Source organism: Protopterus annectens, chromosome 6.part0 (assembly GCF_019279795.1).
Source record: "Protopterus annectens isolate FY-2018-M chromosome 6.part0, PAN1.0, whole genome shotgun sequence".
Taxonomy (NCBI): Eukaryota; Metazoa; Chordata; order Ceratodontiformes; family Protopteridae; genus Protopterus; species Protopterus annectens.
The window spans coordinates 386393219-386412978 of NC_056737.1; the positions used below are offsets into that span (position 1 = coordinate 386393219).

Below are 19760 nucleotides of genomic sequence, written 5' to 3' on the forward strand. Positions count from 1 at the left end.
TCAGAATTTATTTAGTTGTCCCCAGAGATAGATCAATTCTTGGAAAATCCAAGAAAGAATTTTCCATTCCTGGGGACCTGCCCTGGTCCTGCTTAGCATATCTGCAATTAGGTTTTGCTCTGAAAGAACGTGTGAAGTCTGAAAAGTCAAACTGAGCAAATTTACTCTCTCCAATACTATCACAGCAAGTCTGCAATGAGGCCCCCTGTTTATCTATGTACCATGTCACTGTGGTAATGTCTCTGTAAATTTGCAGAGGTCTTGAGGATAAGAGATAATTTAAGGCTTTTAATACACTGATCTCCGATATTTATATGCTTCTCTCTATTATAAGAGTTCCACAGACCTTGCATCTTCACCCCTTTGGAGGACACTCCCCATGCCAGGTCTGAAGCATTTGTAGTGACAGACTGGACAGAGGTTGGAAGGGAGAATGGGAGACTTAGATTGCAACAGATATGGGCCTACCCACCACAGAATCTCTCGTCTTGTAAATCCCCAAAAAGGGATCCAAAAAGATAACGTGTGAAGATCACTGACCTGAGGTATCACTGGAACTTTCTCATGTGGAGACTGGCCAGGGGAACCATGAGAATCATCAATGCCATGTATCCCAAATTTGTGATAAATTCCCTTACAGATACCAGGCTTTGACTGGAGAAACTCAGGAAGAACTGTTGCAACATTTCTACTTAGTCTAAAGGAAGAAAGGCTTTTTTCAGAGCAGAAATGATCAGACATCCCTGGAATACAATTCTGTGAGAAGGGATGAGAGAAGATTTTTATAAGTTTATTTGAAAACCCAGACTGAGTACAAAATTCTGAACAGTTGCTAAAGAATCTTGACAAATGAAGAAAAAATCTGCATAAGTACGGCAACTGTCCAAATATGGAAAGTTGTAACTGCACTGAAGTCTGAAATAAGTAATTACTGGAGACAAATAATTTTCGAATACTCTTAGCACATTGAAAAGTCTAAACTGTAAGACAGAATTGATAATGTAAGCCAGACACAGAAAATCGTAAAGAAATGTGCGAACAGCTTGCCAATGAAAATGTGATCATAAACATGAAAGCTACAGAGGGAAGTAGAAGTTAAAGGGAATGAAGAGAAAGCATCTGAACTCTGAAATCTTGACAAAAAGATATAGAAAGGAAAGGTCCAGCACATGCCTCCAGGATCCTTCCTTCTTTGGTACCTGGAAAAATCCTTGAATAAAAGCCTTTGCCCATCTGATGGGGGGGGGGGGGGGTAAGAGAGACAATAGTTCTATTACTCCCTAAGCAAGCATTTGATGCATCATCATGGAAGTAAAGAGACTTGGTTCAAAGGGCAAAGAAGAATTCCTTGGAATGGGGGAGGGATTGCCAATGTCAAGTGTACCCCGTTGAACTACATTTAAAACTTATAACTCTGTCACGATCTGTTACCACAAGGGACGATGAAGCCTTATGGATATGGAGAACTTGCCAGGTAGAAAATGAGGGGCCGAACTCCCCCCCGCATTGACCACTTTTTTGACTAAAAATCCAGGTAAGAAAGAAAGGGAACTCTTGAAGAATTCTTAGGCAAGGGAAATGAAAGTGCAGTTGTGTTAAATCTTACCATAACAGTACATGTCCTTCTCTTCACTGTTGCAGCATTCTTTACTTAAGGGATCTCCGGACAAGGAGAGCCCAACATCTAGCCAGTATACCAAAGCCTTTAAATTTTATAGACACTGTACATCATATGTATGCTCTCAGCATAAGGCATAAAGGTGACATACTGATGCAAACACTCAGAAATGATTTGCCCCAGGCGGAAAAGAATACCCTCAGGGACAAAAGGGAACATGTACATCCAGAATGAAAAAAGACAGAAGGAAAGAGAATGCAAGGGCCCCTTGGCTGGGAGGGCAAGAAAGCACAGGAACAACAACTAGGAAAGAGGGGGATGGAGGATGGGGCCAAATACTGCAACAGTGAAGAGAAGGACATCTTCTACTCTTGTGTTAAGAATTTACACAACTCTATCATCTTCGCCATTATCATCAACCCCCTCTTCCCATTTTCTATATGGGGTCAGGGTGTCATGTCAACTATCGCCATCTCTCTCTTGCACTCCTGCCTTCTTTGACACTCATGCCTGACTGTCACAGATCTTCTCTTACACAATCCCTCCATCCACCTCTTTGCTGGACACCCTCGTTTCCTCTTGCCTTCTTCTGTCTGCCCCAAATCACCTTTACCAGATTGTCTTCTGCTTTTCTGCACGTGCCAAAACCACCATAATCTGTCCTCTTTTATCTATTCTGCAGTTGATGCTACTTCTGCTCATATGACCTCATTTCTTTGTCTGTCCCACAGTGTGCATCCTACCACCCCCATCTCAGGCACTGCATTTACATCACCTCTAATTTCCTCAGCTGCTCTGCCTTTACTGCCCAGGTTTCGTACCATGCAGTAGTACTGATCACATCACTGTTTCGTACACTTTACTTTTTAGCTTCTTTGACATTCTTCGTCATGCACTAAACCTGACATGCTATGTTATATGGCTGCTGCTCCTCTGATTCTAGCTTTGCCTCTTCATTCAGACTTCCCTTCGCTTCCACCACCCATCCCAGATGATATTAACCTGTTCCACTATCTTCCCTTCCATCTCAATTCTCAGCTTCTTCCAATTTCCCCCATTTATTTCCGTTACCTCTGTCATATCTGTACTCAGTTTCATCCCATGTGCTTTCAGTTTTGCATTCCATTCCCCTATCCTTTGCTGACGTTCTTGCTCCGAGTCTGATTGTAATACATAGTCTGCATATAGCAACTTTGTTGATATGTCCACTCCAACCTTTTGTTAATGTAGTCCATTCACCACTGTGAACAGTAGTGGGCTCAGCGATGAACCCTGACGGACACCCACTCCCACTGGAACCCCTCTGTGGGACTGAACCCTGTTAGTACTTGAGTCACTGGGTCCTTGTACATGGCTTGCACTAATTCTACCAGTATTTCTGGGACTTTGAACTACCACATGACTGCCCAAAACAGCTTTCTTGGGACCTTGTCATATGCTTTCTCAAAGTCTAGGAACACCCAGTTGGCCTCTTTCCTCATCTCTAGAATCTTCCCAACTATCTGTCTCACTGCATACACTGGGTCACTTCTGCTGCATCCTGATCTGAATCTGAACTGCATTATCTCCCATCTTACTTTCCACTACTCTGTATATCTGTTTATCAATCACGCTATCCAGAAATTTCATGCAATGTGACAGGAGTCTGATACCTACTGCTGGTAAATACATATTAACAGTTGTTTTTACGATATTATTATCTCAATAACCAAGTAAGAGACATAACTCCTTAGCCTCATATGAAAGCTCTCAGCTAAATGAATAAAATGCTGCTAACAGTATGTGTGTAATGATAGTGTTTCCTGAGATATTGTAAATTGTTTACAAAATATTACAAATGTAATAGTTACTGTGTTTACTGTGACTTATAAAATTCAGTTTAAGACCTAGAACCTAAAGAATGCTACCACTATAAAAGTAGTTTTCGCTGAAGAGTTTGCCATTTATACTACTTTCATAATCCCTGTGGTTCCAGAGATATGAAAATTTGTTTGAAATGTGAGGACATAATTTGATTCTGTCAAAAGTCTCAGGCTCCACCCATGGGAAGTTACAGTGCAAACATCCTGAGCTCCATTGCAGTGAATGAATTAATGTATTGTTTCTTTGTGCCATCTACTGAGTCACTTTCTAGAAGCTGGTAGAGTGCTTCGAACCTCCTGTTGCTTGCTACTGCAACTCCTCTCTCAGCCTCTTTGTTAGCTAACCAGTATTCCTTCTTAGCCTGATCTGTCTTTTCTATCTTGCACTTTTTCCTGAACTTCTCCTTTCTTTTGATGACTTTCTGGACTTTGGCAATCCATCAACAGCTTTCCTTATGTACCTTGTTTCCATACCTGGCTCGGCCACATATCTGTTCTGTAGTCCTCACACATACTGTTTTGAGGTGTTGCTATTCTTCCTCAACTCCACCTACGTCCTCCTCTTCTTGGGATGCTAGACCCTTGAGTAATTCCTTGAATTGTTGTGCTTACTTACCAGTCAACTTCCAGTTCTTAAGCCTAGTCTCTGTTGACCTTTGAGTCTTCTCTACTGGGGATGACTTTGCAATCACTAATTCTACCCCATGCCATTTTCTTACTAAAGGAAGTCTACTCGAGTTGTATGTTGGCCACTCCTCTACATGACCTTATGACTCTCTTTTTGAACCATGTGTTGGCTACCATCAAGCCATTTGCCAAAAAGAAGTCTAGAATAGCCTCTCCTTCTTTATTCCTGTTGTCCTACTCACGTGGACCCAGGCAGTCCTCATATTTTGTTCTGTCTGTCCCAATATATGTATTCAGGTCACCTATTAGCAACAACAATTCATGTTGTTCTGTTTTATCTAGTAGTTATTGCAACTGCTGTCTGAATGCACTCTTCTCTTCACTATCACAACCCTGCTGTGGGGTCTAGGCTGAGATTATGAATACTGTCCTAGTGTTAAGTTGGAGTCTGATTGCCATGAGTCTGTCACTAATTCAGATCACATCCCTCACTGCCTTCTGAAGCTTCTCTCTCACCACAATTTCCACACCATTTCAATTCTGTCCTACTCTTAAATAGTAGGCTCTGGATCCCAAGCCAAATGGCTTTGCTGCACTGCTCTTCTATCTTGTCTTCTGAATACATAGGATGTCCAACCTCCTCTGTACTATCATGTCATCCACTTCCAAGCTCCATATTGTCAGTGAACCTAAACTGAGTGCAGCAATTTTGAATTCATGTTTGGCAGGTTAACCCAGGATGGGCAACTGGATGCCAGCTAGTATCTTATTGACCCAGAGCTGCTGGGCATTATGGCAGATACACACTGGCCAAGAGGGGTACATACACCCCCTCCCACTGTTAGCATGTGTCCCTGGCATAGGCGAAAGTCGGCTGTCTCATCAACCCAATCATCAATGGCAAATACCCATGCCCATTTGGCGACAGCAGTCAACACAACCGAATCACCTAGAGACATATTTTACACCACTGAGTGGCTAGTCCTTCTCAGACTATGTCCTTCATATCATTGTTGCAGTACTCTTTACATATGGGAGAGTACAACAGCTAAGAAGGTAGCTGGCAGGAGGAAGCCACAGAAGAGCCCTCTACTAACCAGTATTCCTTCTTAGCCTGATCTGTCTTTTCTATCTTGCACTTTTTTCTGAACTTCTCCTTTCTTTTGATGACTTTCTGGTCTTCGGCAATCCATCAACAGCTTTCCTTATGTACCTTGTTTCCATACCTGGCTCGGCCACATATCTGTTCTGTAGTCCTCGCACATACTGTTTTGAGGTGTTGCTATTCTTCCTCAACTCCACCTTCGTCCTCCTCTTCTTGGGATGCTAGACCCTTGAGTAATTCCTTGAACTGTTGTGCTTACTTACCAGTCAACTTCCAGTTCTTAAGCCTAGTTTCTGTTGACCTTTGAGTCTTCTCTACTGGGGATGACTTTACAATCACTATGACTTTACAATCACTAATTCTACCCCAATGCCCTTTTCTTACTAAAGGAAGTCTACTCAAGTTGTATGTTGGCCACTCCTCTACATGACCTTATGACTCTCTTTTTGAACCATGTGTTGGCTACCATCAAGCCATTTGCCAAAAAGAAGTCTAGAATAGCCTCTCCTTCTTTATTCCTGTTGTCCTACTCACGTGGACCCAGGCAGTCCTCATATTCTGTTCTGTCTGTCCCAATATATGTATTCAGGTCACCTATTAGCAACAACAATTCATGTTGTTCTGCTTTATCTAGTAGTTACTGTAACTGCTATATGAATGCACTCTTCTCTTCACTATCACAACCCTGCTGTGGGGTCTAGGCTGAGATTATGAATACTGTCCTAGTGTTAAGTTGGAGTCTGATTGCCATGAGTCTGTCACTAATTCAGATCACATCCCTCACTGCCTTCTGAAGCTTCTCTCTCACCACAATTTCCACACCATTTCACTTCTGTCCTCCTCTTAAATAGTAGGCTCTGGATCCCAAGCCAAATGGCTTTGCTGCACTGCTCTTCTATCTTGTCTTCTGAATACATAGGATGTCCAACCTCCTCTGTACTATCATGTCATCCACTTCCAAGCTCCATACTGTCAGTGAACCTAAACTGAGTGTAGCAATTTTGAATTCATGTTTGGCAGGTTAACCCAGGATGGGCAACTGGATGCCAGCTAGTATCTTATTGACCCAGAGCTGCTGGGCATTATGGCAGATACACACTGGCCAAGAGGGGTACATACACCCCCCCTCCCACTGTTAGCATGTGTCCCTGGCATAGGCGAAAGTCGGCTGTCTCATCAACCCAATCATCAATGGCAAATACCCATGCCCATTTGGCGACAGCAGTCAACACAACCGAATCACCTAGAGCCATATTTTACACTGAGTGGCTAGTCCTTCACAGACTATGTCCTTCATATAATTGTTGCAGTATTCTTTACATATGGGAGAGTACAACAGCTAAGAAGGTAGCTGGCAGGAGGAAGCCACAGAAGAGCCCTCTACAAACCCAAGCAGAATAGCCCTGGTAAAACTTGTCCTGGCTCTGGAAATAACATCTAATTTATAATGTTTAGTGAAAGTATGAACAGAGGACCAAGCAGCAGTCTCAAGGATGGAACTGGTGTCCAAACCCTTGAAAAAGCTCCAGAAGAGGCAATCAATCTAGCAGAATGTGCCTTTACAGATGAAGCAAGACATCTGCCATGAAAGGAATAAGAAAAATACAATAGCCTTAGACATTTAGGATGACATGATTTGCTTGGAAATAGCCAAAACCAAAGTCTTGAGATGAAAAGAAACAAAAAGCAGCTCAGACTTGCGAATTACCTTTGTTTCATCCAAATAATACCTGAGCTGTCTATGTAGATACAAGGTGTGAAGTACCTTCTCACTGGAAGACTTTGGAGAAGGAAAAAATAGACTGATTAAAGGAAAACTCATTAACCACCTTGGACATAAAAGAAGGATTAGGTCAAAGAGTTACCCTGTCTCTGTGAAAAACTAAAATCATAGCCATGAGAGCCTGAAGTTCAGACACTCACTTTGCTGAAGTAATAGCTAACAGAAGAGCAGTCTTCCAAGTACAATGTTGCAAGGAAGCTGAAGTAGCAGGTCCAAAAGGAACCCAAGATATTTTTTCAAGTACAAAATTGGGGTCCCAAGAAGGTGGGATTGGCTTTCTGGGAGGGCCTGATATGAAGGACGTCTTTAAGAAATTGTTTGAACTCAAATCAAGAGGCCAAAGGACAAACAAGCTTTAACTGAAGAATATAGCAACCCAGCATGCAAGGGCAGACAAGCTTTAACTGAAGAATACAGAAACCCAGCATGGAGTACATCATACACATAACAGAGGACCAGAGGAACCCCCCACCAACAGGGGATTGTGATGGCGAAAGAGGCACCAGGCAGAAAATCTTTTCCATTTGAACATGTAAGGCCTTCTGGGAGTGGGTTTTCTTGACCTCCTGCAAAACCCAGAGCACGTCCTCAGAAAAGAGGTGCCTGAAAAGAATTAAAACCCTGTCACCCACAGTGTCATATGAAGAGATGACAGGTAGGGATGGATAACAGATCCCTTGTCTTATGTGAGAAGGTCCACCCAGTGAGGTAACTTGTGGTGCCCCGGCCAAGTGATAAAGAATGGAGAACCAATGTTGTCTGGGCCAAAAGGGAGTTCACAGCAAGATATTGTGGGAGGCCTGCCTGATTTTGTGCAGAAGTTGTGACAACAGAGGAAGGAGGGAAATGGCATACAGAAACATTCCCGTCTAAGGAAAAGACAGGGCACCCACTTTCCAAGACACATGACTTGGTACTCTTCAAAAGAATAGGGGAAGTTGCCTGTTCAGAGGGGAGGCAAAAAGACCTACCTGAGGAATAGCCCACCACTGGACTATGTCCAGAAACACATTTCTGTAAAGCATCCATTCATGAGCCTGTATTCTGTTCATTGAGTCTACCACCAGACTGTACTCTGAAAGAATGCAAACTGCCTGAAGAGTCACTTGGTACCCAACAGCTAGATCCCATGCTTGAAGAGATAATCTGCAAAGGAAGTAGGACCCTGTACCCCTTGCTTGGTGATGTACCACAACACAGTGGTATTGTCTGAGAAGACTCTGAGGGGGCCAGGATAAAAAAGGGACCAGGTACCAGAGAAGCACGCCACAAAAGGGGAAGAAGACTAAGTGGGCAGAGGTCTGCTCTCCTCTCCTGGACAGGGCAAGTGTCTTCCTATTTGGCATACTACACTGTGTAAGAGGAAGCATGTAACAAAGTTCAAATTAATATGACACTACATATTATCTTTTTTGGAGTCAATTTAAATTACAGCACAAGACAAAATCATCTCCCAGTTCTCAACTTCCAGTAAGAGAAAATACATGGTAGGTGCCAGAATACTGGAGCTCAGAAGAGGTATAGGACCAGAAGAAACAATGTTAAAAAAAAAAAAAAAACAGGTACAAAGTTAAGAAAAAATGTGGAGGGCTAGAAGTAACAAAATTTGAAAATTTGTGCAAAGTAAGAAAAATGTAACAGAACATAAAACAAGTAATATAGAAACCTCAACAAAAATCAAAACTTACCAATTCAAAATGAAGGCACTGCAACACAAAAGAGTTATGCACATTGACAAAGGCACTGTGATGCAAGGGAAAATACAACAGCATTTCATAAGGCAAAAATGTACTACTCAAGTTAAGCAGCAATTCAGCAACTACAAAGGATCACAGGAATTTTATTGGCAGAACACCAAATCAAGAGAGAGAGAGAAAAATGCCAATATATAAAACACAAACAGGAAAAAAGTAAACTACTTGTTATACAATCAAGGAGTTTATAATTAATTTACAGTAAGAGTGAAATCGGCAAATCAGTGAGAAAAGAAAACACTAAATTGTAACAAAAGGAATCAGAAATACAGCTGACAGTTTTAAATGCATAAACAGTAATGTAGCAAACAGCAGATAAAGTTCATATGGACAGCACAGTCTATTTAAAAAAGTAAATTATCATAACTATTTGCAAAACAAAAGTTATATACGTACCATAACAATAGATCTGTGTTATCTGCTTCCAACTGGTTTAGCCTGTCGGTATCTGGATCTGACCCAAATCTGATGCCAGCCTTCTTTCAAAGACTTCAGTTTCAGAGCTCAACCTCCTCTAACCATAATACACTGCTCCCCCATCCACCACAGATCAAGTTGCCTTTAACATTACTCCTAGGACAGGCATAACAATTCAAGGAACTTAATCAATGAACTGGAAGGGGGACACCCTGTAGGCTTGACTGCCTGATCAACCAGGAAACAAACCATTACTACAGGAGGGGGACAGGAGAGAAGGATAGTTGAACTGGACAGAAAAAGACAAAACAGATCTTTCATTTAAGTACATAATTTTTGTAAACGATGTTGTCTTTTCTATCAAGCTTCAACCAGAGGGACAGAGCCCCCAGACACAAATCATCCCAGGAAGGCCTTAAGAGATAACATTCCGCAGAATAGGGGAACCAAAGGAGGCCTTAGATCTCGAATGTACATCTAATTTGTAATGGGACATAAATGTGTGAGTGCTAGATCAATTTGCAGCAACATAAATATCAACAGAAGCTCCAGAGAAAAAGGCAGTACAAACTGTAACTGTCCCGGGTAGAATGACCCTTAGGTTTTGTGGGTAAAGAATTCCTCTCAAAGCATGCACAAAGGAAACGCAGTCAGAAAGCCATTTGGGCAAAGTTACTTTAGATGCAGGCTTTACCAGCCTGGCCTTAGAAAAGGAAACAAAGAGCCATTATGTTTTGCTACAGGCTTTGATCCTGTCCAAATAATATCAAAGTTGTCTATGAATGTCCAGGCAATTAATCACCTTTTCTACTAAAATTTGGGAAGCCAAACAAAACTTGTTCCCAAGGGTTTGTAAACCTCGACAGCTGCACATGCCTCTTCCCTGAGCCATCACCCAGAAAGAAGCCAGAAGAGGGTGACCAGGGTCAGCGTAAGGATAAAGACCCAAATTCTTGATCTGAAAATAGAGAGGACTGTAAGAGGTTGGCTGCCATAGAATCTGACCAGCTGGAGCCAAACGTTCACTGACTTTCAAGCCCTATGGCTCCTTTGGTGCCAGGGCTGACTCCATCCCCCATGTTACCAGTGTCAGGGAAGTCCATGTACCCTACATATATATAGTATTCCCAGTTCCTTCTTAGTTAAGGATGTGGCTAGTCCAGGCAATGTGCGTGCTCCTTTTTCCACCTGTTACTCCAGGGAATTCTTTGTTGTCTTCACAATCTCTGCCACTGATTCGAGCTTCTCTGTTTCGGATCTGGTTGTGGGACCCTAATGCCAGTAGGAGGGTATCTAAGGCTTCTTTAATTGCCTCATCGGCTCATTCTTTCTAATCCATTGGGAGTTTGAAGTCATCAGATTTGGAGCAGCTGATGTGCTCCTTTTTGCAGGCTCAAATTTAGGCTAGGGTTCCTTCCAGCCACTTTGCCGGAGCATTTGGCTGTATCTTTTATCATTATACTTTCCTGTCACTGAAGTCAGCTTTGATGGCATGGCTGCTTCAGGCACTCACCCCTTCATTGCTTTCTCAACTCTGGCAGTGTCAGAGCAGGGCTTGCCTCAGAGTTCGGGAATGTAGTCCTAGGGATCAGGGTCGACTTACTGGGTTTAATAGTTGTCCTTTTCTCTTGGGACATTGGCACTTGACATCATAGCATGTTGGCAAGTGTTAGCCAACATGGGCAAGTGTGGACACAAAACTACATAGTTTTTTTAAAGCCTTTCTTCTTCTCCTTTTCTTTGTCCATTCCTAGAAAAATGAGCATAAAGAAGCACAAAAAAACAAACAAACAAACAAAACCAAACACCCAGTACTATCTCCCTAACTATCTAGCTAAAACCCTAAAAACTAATATCACAAGCACTCATGATAAATGCTAATATTAATCTAAGAGTATACTACTTTTTTTTTTGAATAAGATTAAGCAAGACAGAAAATGCACAAATGTCCAGACAACCACAACTAACAGACTAACAACAGAATACAGAAAAATATGCCAACAGCAAAACTAACTATAACACTGAACAGAGTCCCAAAGAGTTAGAGGAAGCTGACAAAAGCCAAAAGTTCTGCTAAGAAAAAGGACACAATGATAGAGCTAGCGAATTGCAGTGCAGTCTCTAAACTTGGCAGACAAGATCTGAGATGGATGGGGAGCAGTGTATTATGGGTAATGGAGGTGAAGCTCTGGGATCACAGTCTCTGAAAGAAGGTTGGCACTGGATCCTGGGCAGATCCCGTAACCCACAGGTTGAAGACGTGGAGAAAAGACATCAGATCTATACATTTTTATCTTAATATTTGTTTAATGTATGTTATGCATAAATATTTGATAAAAATTTTTCAGAAAAAATACAGTAAATTATGTTGAAAAAAAGTTATGCTCTTACCATAATGTTCCATTTGTGTTATCACTGCATTCCTCCACAGCCTTTGGGTTCCAGATCCGACCCTTGGATCTGACTCGGCTGTCTTCCAAGCTGAGGAATAGAAGCTCAAGCTCCTCCCATCCGACCCATAATGCTTTATTACCCCAGTCAACTTCAAATCAGGTTTGCAGTAACTCTGTACGAACACAATTACTTTAACACAGGCAAAAATAGCCTTATAAAGTTTGCAGTAACTCTGTACGAACACAATTACTTTAACACAGGCAAAAATAGCCTTATAAATACCAGAGAATATAAGATCAAGCAAAAAGATCAGGAGTTCAGCCAGGAACTGTGATTCCCATGAAGTCATCAAACAGGTCTCTCACAGTCATATACAGGGGGAAGGATGGAAGGAAAGTTGAGGAGGAATGCAGTGACAGCACGGATGGAACATTATGGTAAGAACATAACTTCTTTATCTGATGTTGTCACTATCATTCCTCCTCAACATGTCAGAGTCCCAAGCTACAATAACTCTAGGGCAGCCCTCATGGAAGGATATTATAGAACACTGCAGGGCCAAAGGCAGTTCTGTTCCTGGAGGTAATGTCCAACTTGTAGTGAGTAACAAAGGTATGGGAGTTTGACCAAGTTGCGGCTGTACCAATGTCAACAGACACCCTAGACCAAAAGAAGTTGCCATAGACCTTGCAGAATGAGCCTTGATTCTGCCTGGTAATGGCCTGTTCTTGGACGAGTACACAAGGGAAATACAATTTCTCAACCATTTGGCAAGGGTAGACTTGCCCAATATGAAAACTGGAAATAGCAGCTAACTGTACTTTCACAGTGGAGTAGCTGCCTCCATTTTGGAAGAGGAAAGGCAAAAAATACAAAAGTTTCGGAATGGGAGCAGTGACAGGATCTATCTGTTGTTGTTGGGTCCATAGGGCCCACAGGGAAAATATCTTCCATCTGCTCTTGTAGATTATCCTAGTAGAGAATTTGTGAGGAGAGATCAAGATTTTTCGGCCCGGGGATGAAAGCCTGGAGTTTCTAGTCATCATTGGAATTGGAGAAACCATGCACATAATTTCAGCCCATAGAGATCTGGGTGAGACAGCAGATCTGGAACTGGATCCAGAGTCATTGGCAGGCAAATTAGATGAGACCAAAGAAAGGTGAACCAGATGTAATGAGGCAAGAAGTTGGCAATAAGGATAAATTTGCTCTTCAACCTATATGCTTTTTGCAGAAATTTGGGGATTAAAGGGACTGGAGGGAACACGTAAAGCAGACCAGAAGGCTATGCAACAGCCAGAGCCACCCCTTGGTAACTGACCCTGTGGAGAGATCAGGGCAAAGATGCTGCTGCATTTGTTTTTGAAGGGGGATGCAGACTGCCTCAGGGTTGACCCCATTTGTGGACAATTATGTTTACCACTGACTGATTCATGGACCACTCATGAGGCATCAGAAGAACCCTGGAACGCCAGGATGTTGGCTTACCCAGCAATGTGCATCGCTGTAAGAAAACTGTTGGTAGAGATCACCCACTGCCACACTCTTATCATTTCTCGACACAGTGGGCAAGATCTGGTTTCCTTTTTGTTGATGTACCAGACAACTGACATATTGTCTGACTCTACTGCAACTGTTCCCAGAGGAAGAAAACTGTGTAGCGCTTGCAATGCTAGAAGGACCATTCTCATCTCCAGGACAATGATGCATAATTTGGTCTCTTGGAGAGTCCACATGTCTTGGACCATCCGACCCAGAAAATGCACCCCTACCCTGTCTGGGAAGCATCCGTGGTCAGCTTGACTTTGGGAGGGGAAGAACAAAGGGTCATCCCTGCATGACCTCTGGGGAATGAAGCCACAAAAGAAGAGAGTCCCTGCATCCACATGAAAGTTTGATCGGAAAGTTTAAGGGCTGCCTGTGCAATAACCACTGAACTGCTAGAGCCCATTGCAATACTCTCATGTGTAGGCGGGCTGTGTGTAGCATAGTTATAGTGGCTGCCACGGAACCCAAAGCCCTCAGTACTAAATTCACTGTGGGGTCAGGGGTGGCTAAAATCTGTTTGATATGAGATCACAAAGTTGTGATGCTGTATGGAAAGAGGTAGGCCCTTGTTGAGATTGCGTCCAGACATGGTTCGATGAAGTCTATGGTTTGAGCTGGCTGCAACTGGGATTTCTGAATACCGATCGTTATGCCCAGAGAGGGAGCTACCTGTAACAAATAATCTCTGGCTTGGACAAGTAGATGCCTGGTTGGTGGGGTTAGGAGCCAGTCATCCACATATGGAAACACACAGAATCCATGTAGCCTGAGATGGGCTGCAACCACCACTATACATTTGGTGAACACCCTGGGGGCGAAGGTGAGACCAAATGGAAGAGATCTGAATTGGTAGTGGCTGACTCCCAGCCTGAAACAAAGGTACCGTCTGGAGTGCCTGTCCATTCTGATGTGGTAGTACACATCCTTCGGGTCTATACAGCACATCCAGTCTTCCATTCTCAGAAGAGGTAGAATGGACTGGACCGTGACCATCCTGAATTTTTAATTCTTTACTGATTTGTTCAGGGATGTCAAGTCCAGGAATGGCTGCAGGTACCCCATCTTTTTTGGTACTAAAAAGAATTTTGAGTAAATGCCCGATCCTATCTGGTCGGAAGGGACCTCCTGGATGACTCTCTTTTATAGCAGCTTTGTGATTTCTTGAGCTGTCTTCTCCCTCTGGGTGTGACAACGGAGAGGAATGACTTTGGTTTTGGGTTTTCCAAAAAGGGAATAAAGTATCCTCTGGATATGATCCTTAGCACCCACTGATCATGTGTGATGGCTGCCCAGGATTGTGGGTGTAAGGAGAACTGCCTCCCCAATGCCTCCAGAGGAGGGCAGCCAGGTCGCCATTCTGGAGCACTGGAAGGGTCTGTCCAAAAAGGAATCTTGACACCCTGTGTTTTGCGGACACTGTCTACCATGGGAGCAGCGTCTTCCATTGTAGCTGTTAGCCCGTCTCCCTGAGATTCCTGAAAAGGACCTTGAGATTTCCTGAACCACAATTTTTCCCCCATGTTGGTTCCTGGAGAAGGACCTCTGTGAGCTAGAAAAATGGATTCCGATGGCATTCAAAGTCTTTCCATCATTCTCACTCTGGAAGCATGGGTCTCTTACTGTTGGATTGAACAAGGACAAAGGGTGCATTGATGAATGACACCTTGAAAGGTTCTGCGAAGTTACACAGCCTCCTGATTGCAATGCCCAAACCGGCTGCCCTCTGCAGCGTGGGAGACCAACCTCATGGGCACATTAGATATGGAAAGTAGAGTGACCATTCTGGAAGAAAAGGTTCTTCTGATCCTTGGCAGACATGGACTCTGTGGCAGATTCAGAGAGTTCTTCGACAAGGTCTCTCTGCAGTCTAGTAAAATGGGATAGGTGGCTTAGCACTTGTAAGGTGAAACTGGATGAAGCATAAACTCTCTTACCGAATTTGACCATAGCCACAGACTCCCTGTTACAGGAATGGACATAGGAGCTTTCCTTGGCTATCTCCTTTTTCGTGGCTGCCACAACCACCATGGCATCTACTTGGATCCCTTTAGTCCAATGCGATTTGTCAGGAGGCATGCTAAGAATCTTACTGGCCCTCTTTGAGATGGGCTCTACAGTGTCTGGTTCTTTCCATGCCATAGTAGATAGTAGTTCAATCAGCATATATGCAGGGGGGACACCCAGAATGTAGATGGGCCGGATCAGAAAGCCTCCAACAGGAGTATTTCCTCTGGGTTGGGGTTTTGGATAGACCAACCACCTCTTTGGCAGAGTATCTCTAGGATGTCCAAAAAGGAGACATCCTCAGGTGGAGATCCTGGGGACCCCTCCCCTTCCTCGAAATCAGTGTAGGTAGTGAGGGATTCCAGGGGAAATCCAGGTGCCTCCTTTTATACCATCTCTTCCAAGGGACCTCCTCAGTGGGATGCTCTAGGGAGGTGTCAGAAGAAAATTGGGGCTCCACTGAAGGGATGGACTGTAGACTCTCCAGGGCCGGCTGTCATCGTGGTAGATAAGAGGCCTAGACATCAGATTCGTGGGGGTGGGGAATGGTGCCGAGGAAAGGAGGACAGAGGCTTTCCTGGGATGGAAGAGGACCCTCTTCACCACTTCAAACACAGAGGAGCTCAAAATACCCAAGGGTTGTCCCTCCAGAGCTGAAGCTAATGGAGCGGATCTCCCTCGTGCACCCGGAGCCCTCTGCTCCAAAGGGACAGTTGGAGCTGAGCTATCAAAAGCGGAGGCTACAAGGGGAAGTGAAGGCTCCAAAAACTTTGGAGTCAATGTAAACCCCTCACACTCAACATTGAGACTCCGGCTCTGAGACACTATGTAACACTACGTTTAGGGCCAAGCACGTAAGGGAGGCTGTCAGAGATGAAGAGATCACCACTATCTGCTCTGACATCTCAGTTCTTAGAACCAAAGCACCAGCAGACTCTGAAACCGAATCGGACAGGGAGCAAGGAGCAACAGTACAGAACTGGGAAATTCTGCTCAGGAATCAAATGCGAGTCAGAGCTGGCAAACCCCATCTGGATTCATGATTGAAGAAACTGCCTCATCAATCTATCCATGTCATCCTCAGACAGACTACAGGAAGACCTGGTGGAAGAAGTGGTCAAGGGTGGTCTGGATGGCTTTTCAGGAGAGATCTCCCTGTGGAGAGACCTCTGTGCTGAAGTACTTGGTTCCGAACCAGCCATTGGAGCCCGAGGAGGAGGAGGACAAGGTGGAGATGTCAGGGTTGGCCCAGAGGAAGTTGGATCCAATGTTTTTGGCGCTTTCTTCACCGGCTCCAACATAGTGGAAGAAGACTGATCCGGGGAGTATTTCCTGGCTTCCTGGGTCTCTCTGTGATTCCTGGAGGGGGTTTGAGCCCCTGAGGTGGAAGGGACACCGTAGGAGAGGAGATAGAGGAATGCAAGCCCTTAAGGATAAGCTTGTTCTGCCAATCTGCCAGGGCATGTGGATGGAATGCAGAACAAACAGGGCAGGAGATGTCCACCTGTGAGAGCCCTAGATAGTAAATGCACTCAATGTGGGCATCAGACAACTGGACCTTGTGCCCAAAGGAAGTGTATTTTTTTTGAAACTTACAGGTTTCTCCGAATTAGGATCGGATTTGGACTCCATAACAAAAGGAGGGAGAAATGAGAAAGGAAACTCTCTCTCTCTCTTTTTTAGTGAAAAGAAAGAGTACAGGAAAGGCAGTCAGAAAACCCAGTTAACAAACATCAGGAAAGAATGGAGAAAGCAGCTAAAAGCGAGACTGAGTAGGAAAAAAAGTGATAGGAAGAAGCTAAAGGGTAGAAATTACACTCTCAGAGAAAAACTTTCCTAAACTGGAGCAGCTCTGGAGCTATGACAACCTCGAGCGCACTCTACGAGCGGCAAACGCGATCTGAAGTTGACTGGGGGAATAAGGCATTATGGATAGGATGGGAGGAGCTCGAGCTTCGATGCCTCAGCTTGGAAGACAGCCAAGAAACCCACAGGTTGAGGAGGAATGACCTTGACAACATCAGATCTTGAGTTCAGGCTGGTATTCTTAGCTCTAGAATGTTGCATTTGTCTGTTATCTACAGCCCTCTGTTAAAGGATCCCCAACAGCTGAGCACCCATACAACAAAGTGGAGTACTCTACAATTTACATAAAATACATTCACGTACACATAACTGTATCAAAAATCACCTTAAAATCCCAGATTGACTATAACTGAATGGTACATTTACAAACACATGACAACATTTTGACTTTTAACTGTCTATGATATACTGTGCTTGATGCACACAAGGTGATGCGAGTAATAGAACAGAGGTCATCTGCAGGCTGACTTTACAGTAAACCCACACACAATGCCACATCTCTGGATGTTTTTCATGAACAGTACAGAACTTAATTTAACCCTCCCCCATAAATTACTGGTTCCTGTGGTGTCCTAGTGTCTCCATCTAAGAACCATATATAGGAATCAAATGTCATTGTTTACACCTGGAAGAAAATGTATTAAAACAACTTTCATAGTTTTAGTTGATAAAATTCCAAGACATTTTGATATTACATATAACTGCATCTTTAAAGTGTTATGTTAGAAGACACAAGCAAGAAAAAAAACATTTCCAATAGTTTCCCCATGTTTTATTTAGTCCCAGAAATGAGTATTCATATTTCAGCATTTGCTGAAGAGCCTGCAGAATACTGGCTGACAGCAGGGACAGGTACAGCACAGGTCTATCCACTACAACGATTTCATGCTGAGGAGCAAATAGGTTAACACATGGAGCGGGTTACTAGTCTAATAAATATCTGCATCCCGAAGTGTTAGTGATCCATGCAAGTCCAGGGTTAGTACAAGACTAAACTTGAAGACAAGTGGCAAAATAACAGAGTAGTGTGAGAATCCATTAAATGTGCAGAAAATGGGTTAAAGAAGTAGGCCTGCAACTGAGTAACAAGCTTAGTCATCTAGCAGAACAGAAAAGGGCAGAGCTTGCCTTTCATACCTTATCTTACCTTTGGAAACATTGACTTAATGATCTAAAGAAGAAAAATAAAATAAAGCAATCACTTGGATTACAAGTTGTGATCAGAAAAGGATGGGTTTTGCTAAATTTCACTGGGGAAAAAATAAGTAAGTCTGGTTAGTTACAGACAGAAAATACTCCAATGTTTTGAAACTGTTCATCTTAATAAATAAAATTCCAGTGCTGGAAGCATGTGACAATGCTCAGTGAATCTGAATTTAAACCCAATACATATTCCAATTGCAAACACATGCACAAAGGTACATACAAAAAAGGCCAAACAATGTAATAGGCAACAAATTATTTTCTTTCTAAAGTGGGAGTGAAATACACAAAGAGTTTGCAATACACCACTCTTTATAAGCAAACAAAATGTAAAAGTCAAAGCAGCTGCTCAGCTGGCGTTTTGGGCACATCCGCTTTAATTCCCTTACTATACCTTCCTGATTGTGATATATCACAGTGACAATGTTAGTAATGTTAATTTCACTTTTCTTCCAATAATTCAGCATTATTTTTGTAAGCATCCTCCTCCAAATTTAATTCAAGTGCTGCATCTACGTGCAGTGCATTACTGTAGCAATGTTTCTACATCCTCCCTGTATTACTATCAAAATAGACACTATTGTAACAAGTTTATAAGGCACATCTGGAAGTACATCTCCATTCCACTGCACAGAGAAGGAAAAAACTCTTCAAGCCATAAGCAGCACTATGGTTTTACTGACAACTCTCAAATTTATATAATCACAGAAAATGCAAAAATACAAAAGGCATTGCTTTTTCAACCACAGCTTTAAACAGAATAAAATATTTAGTTCCATTATCTGTAAGGAGTGTAAATCATGGTATGTCACTAATGAAAGCAGTAGAATACATGGATGATGGATTGTAGAACTGAAGGAATTCAGAAACTACAATAAATTAAATGCATAAATTATATTGTATCTGAAAAGGTAAGCAACATCTGGTTGAATACAATATACTGGAATGACAGGATTCCCAAAAATATTCCTCCTCTTAACATGTGCTTTTTTTTTTAATTACTGGACATAACATAAAATGGAGCAATTAATTCCACACCTTAAACATAAAGGTGGCTCTACAAAAGACGTACATGCATATGGGACTCCCTTCACAAATGACTCACCTCATGTCACTGTTAAAAAATAAATACAGCTGCTTTATTTTCAGTCTCCTAACCCCTTTACTTCCTTTCTACAAAGAGATGAGCAACACTGTCAAAAAGAAGCAGCTAAAGATCTAGAAATACATTTTTGGAAAAAGCAACCTGATTCAAGCTCATGAGAATTAGTAGTGGATGATTACACTTACTTTTGGAGTCCTCAAAAAGTTATCATCAGTAACTTAATTTTATATAACTTTCACTCGCTTGCTTTTTCTGCTATATACTTATATTCCATTACATAATACATATAGGATGGAGTCCCAATTAAAATTCACCCGCTAATGGGAAAGTGAGGGAAGATAAAGTGGATAAACAAGAAAGATGTGACAGATTCACTGCAGCAAAGCATATTCATGAAAATAACTTCCAGATTGTATGCCTTTTAAATCTTCACAGACAATAGGGGTTGTATACATCTGCAGCAGACAGCACGGG

General features: G+C 42.7%; 1 protein-coding gene across 7 annotated transcripts in view; it reads right to left on the reverse strand.

The window, feature by feature from the left end:
* RALGAPA1 (Ral GTPase activating protein catalytic subunit alpha 1) overlaps positions 1-19760 on the reverse strand; it is a 5382632-nt gene that overhangs the window by 71966 nt on the left and 5290906 nt on the right. Inside the window, exons 40-41 of one of the 7 annotated variants that reach the window (XM_044074132.1) lie at positions 18126-18149; positions 8684-8701 (exon numbers count right to left, since the gene is read on the reverse strand). The exons of 4 other annotated variants lie outside the window; for them this stretch is intronic. In XM_044074132.1, coding sequence (XP_043930067.1) covers positions 18142-18149 — 8 coding nt within the window. In that variant the 3' untranslated portion in view covers positions 8684-8701; positions 18126-18141. Of the gene's footprint in view, positions 1-8683; positions 8702-18115; positions 18150-19760 lie in introns of all 7 variants that reach the window. 2 more of the 7 variants (XM_044074131.1, XM_044074130.1) reach the window with 2 other exon arrangements.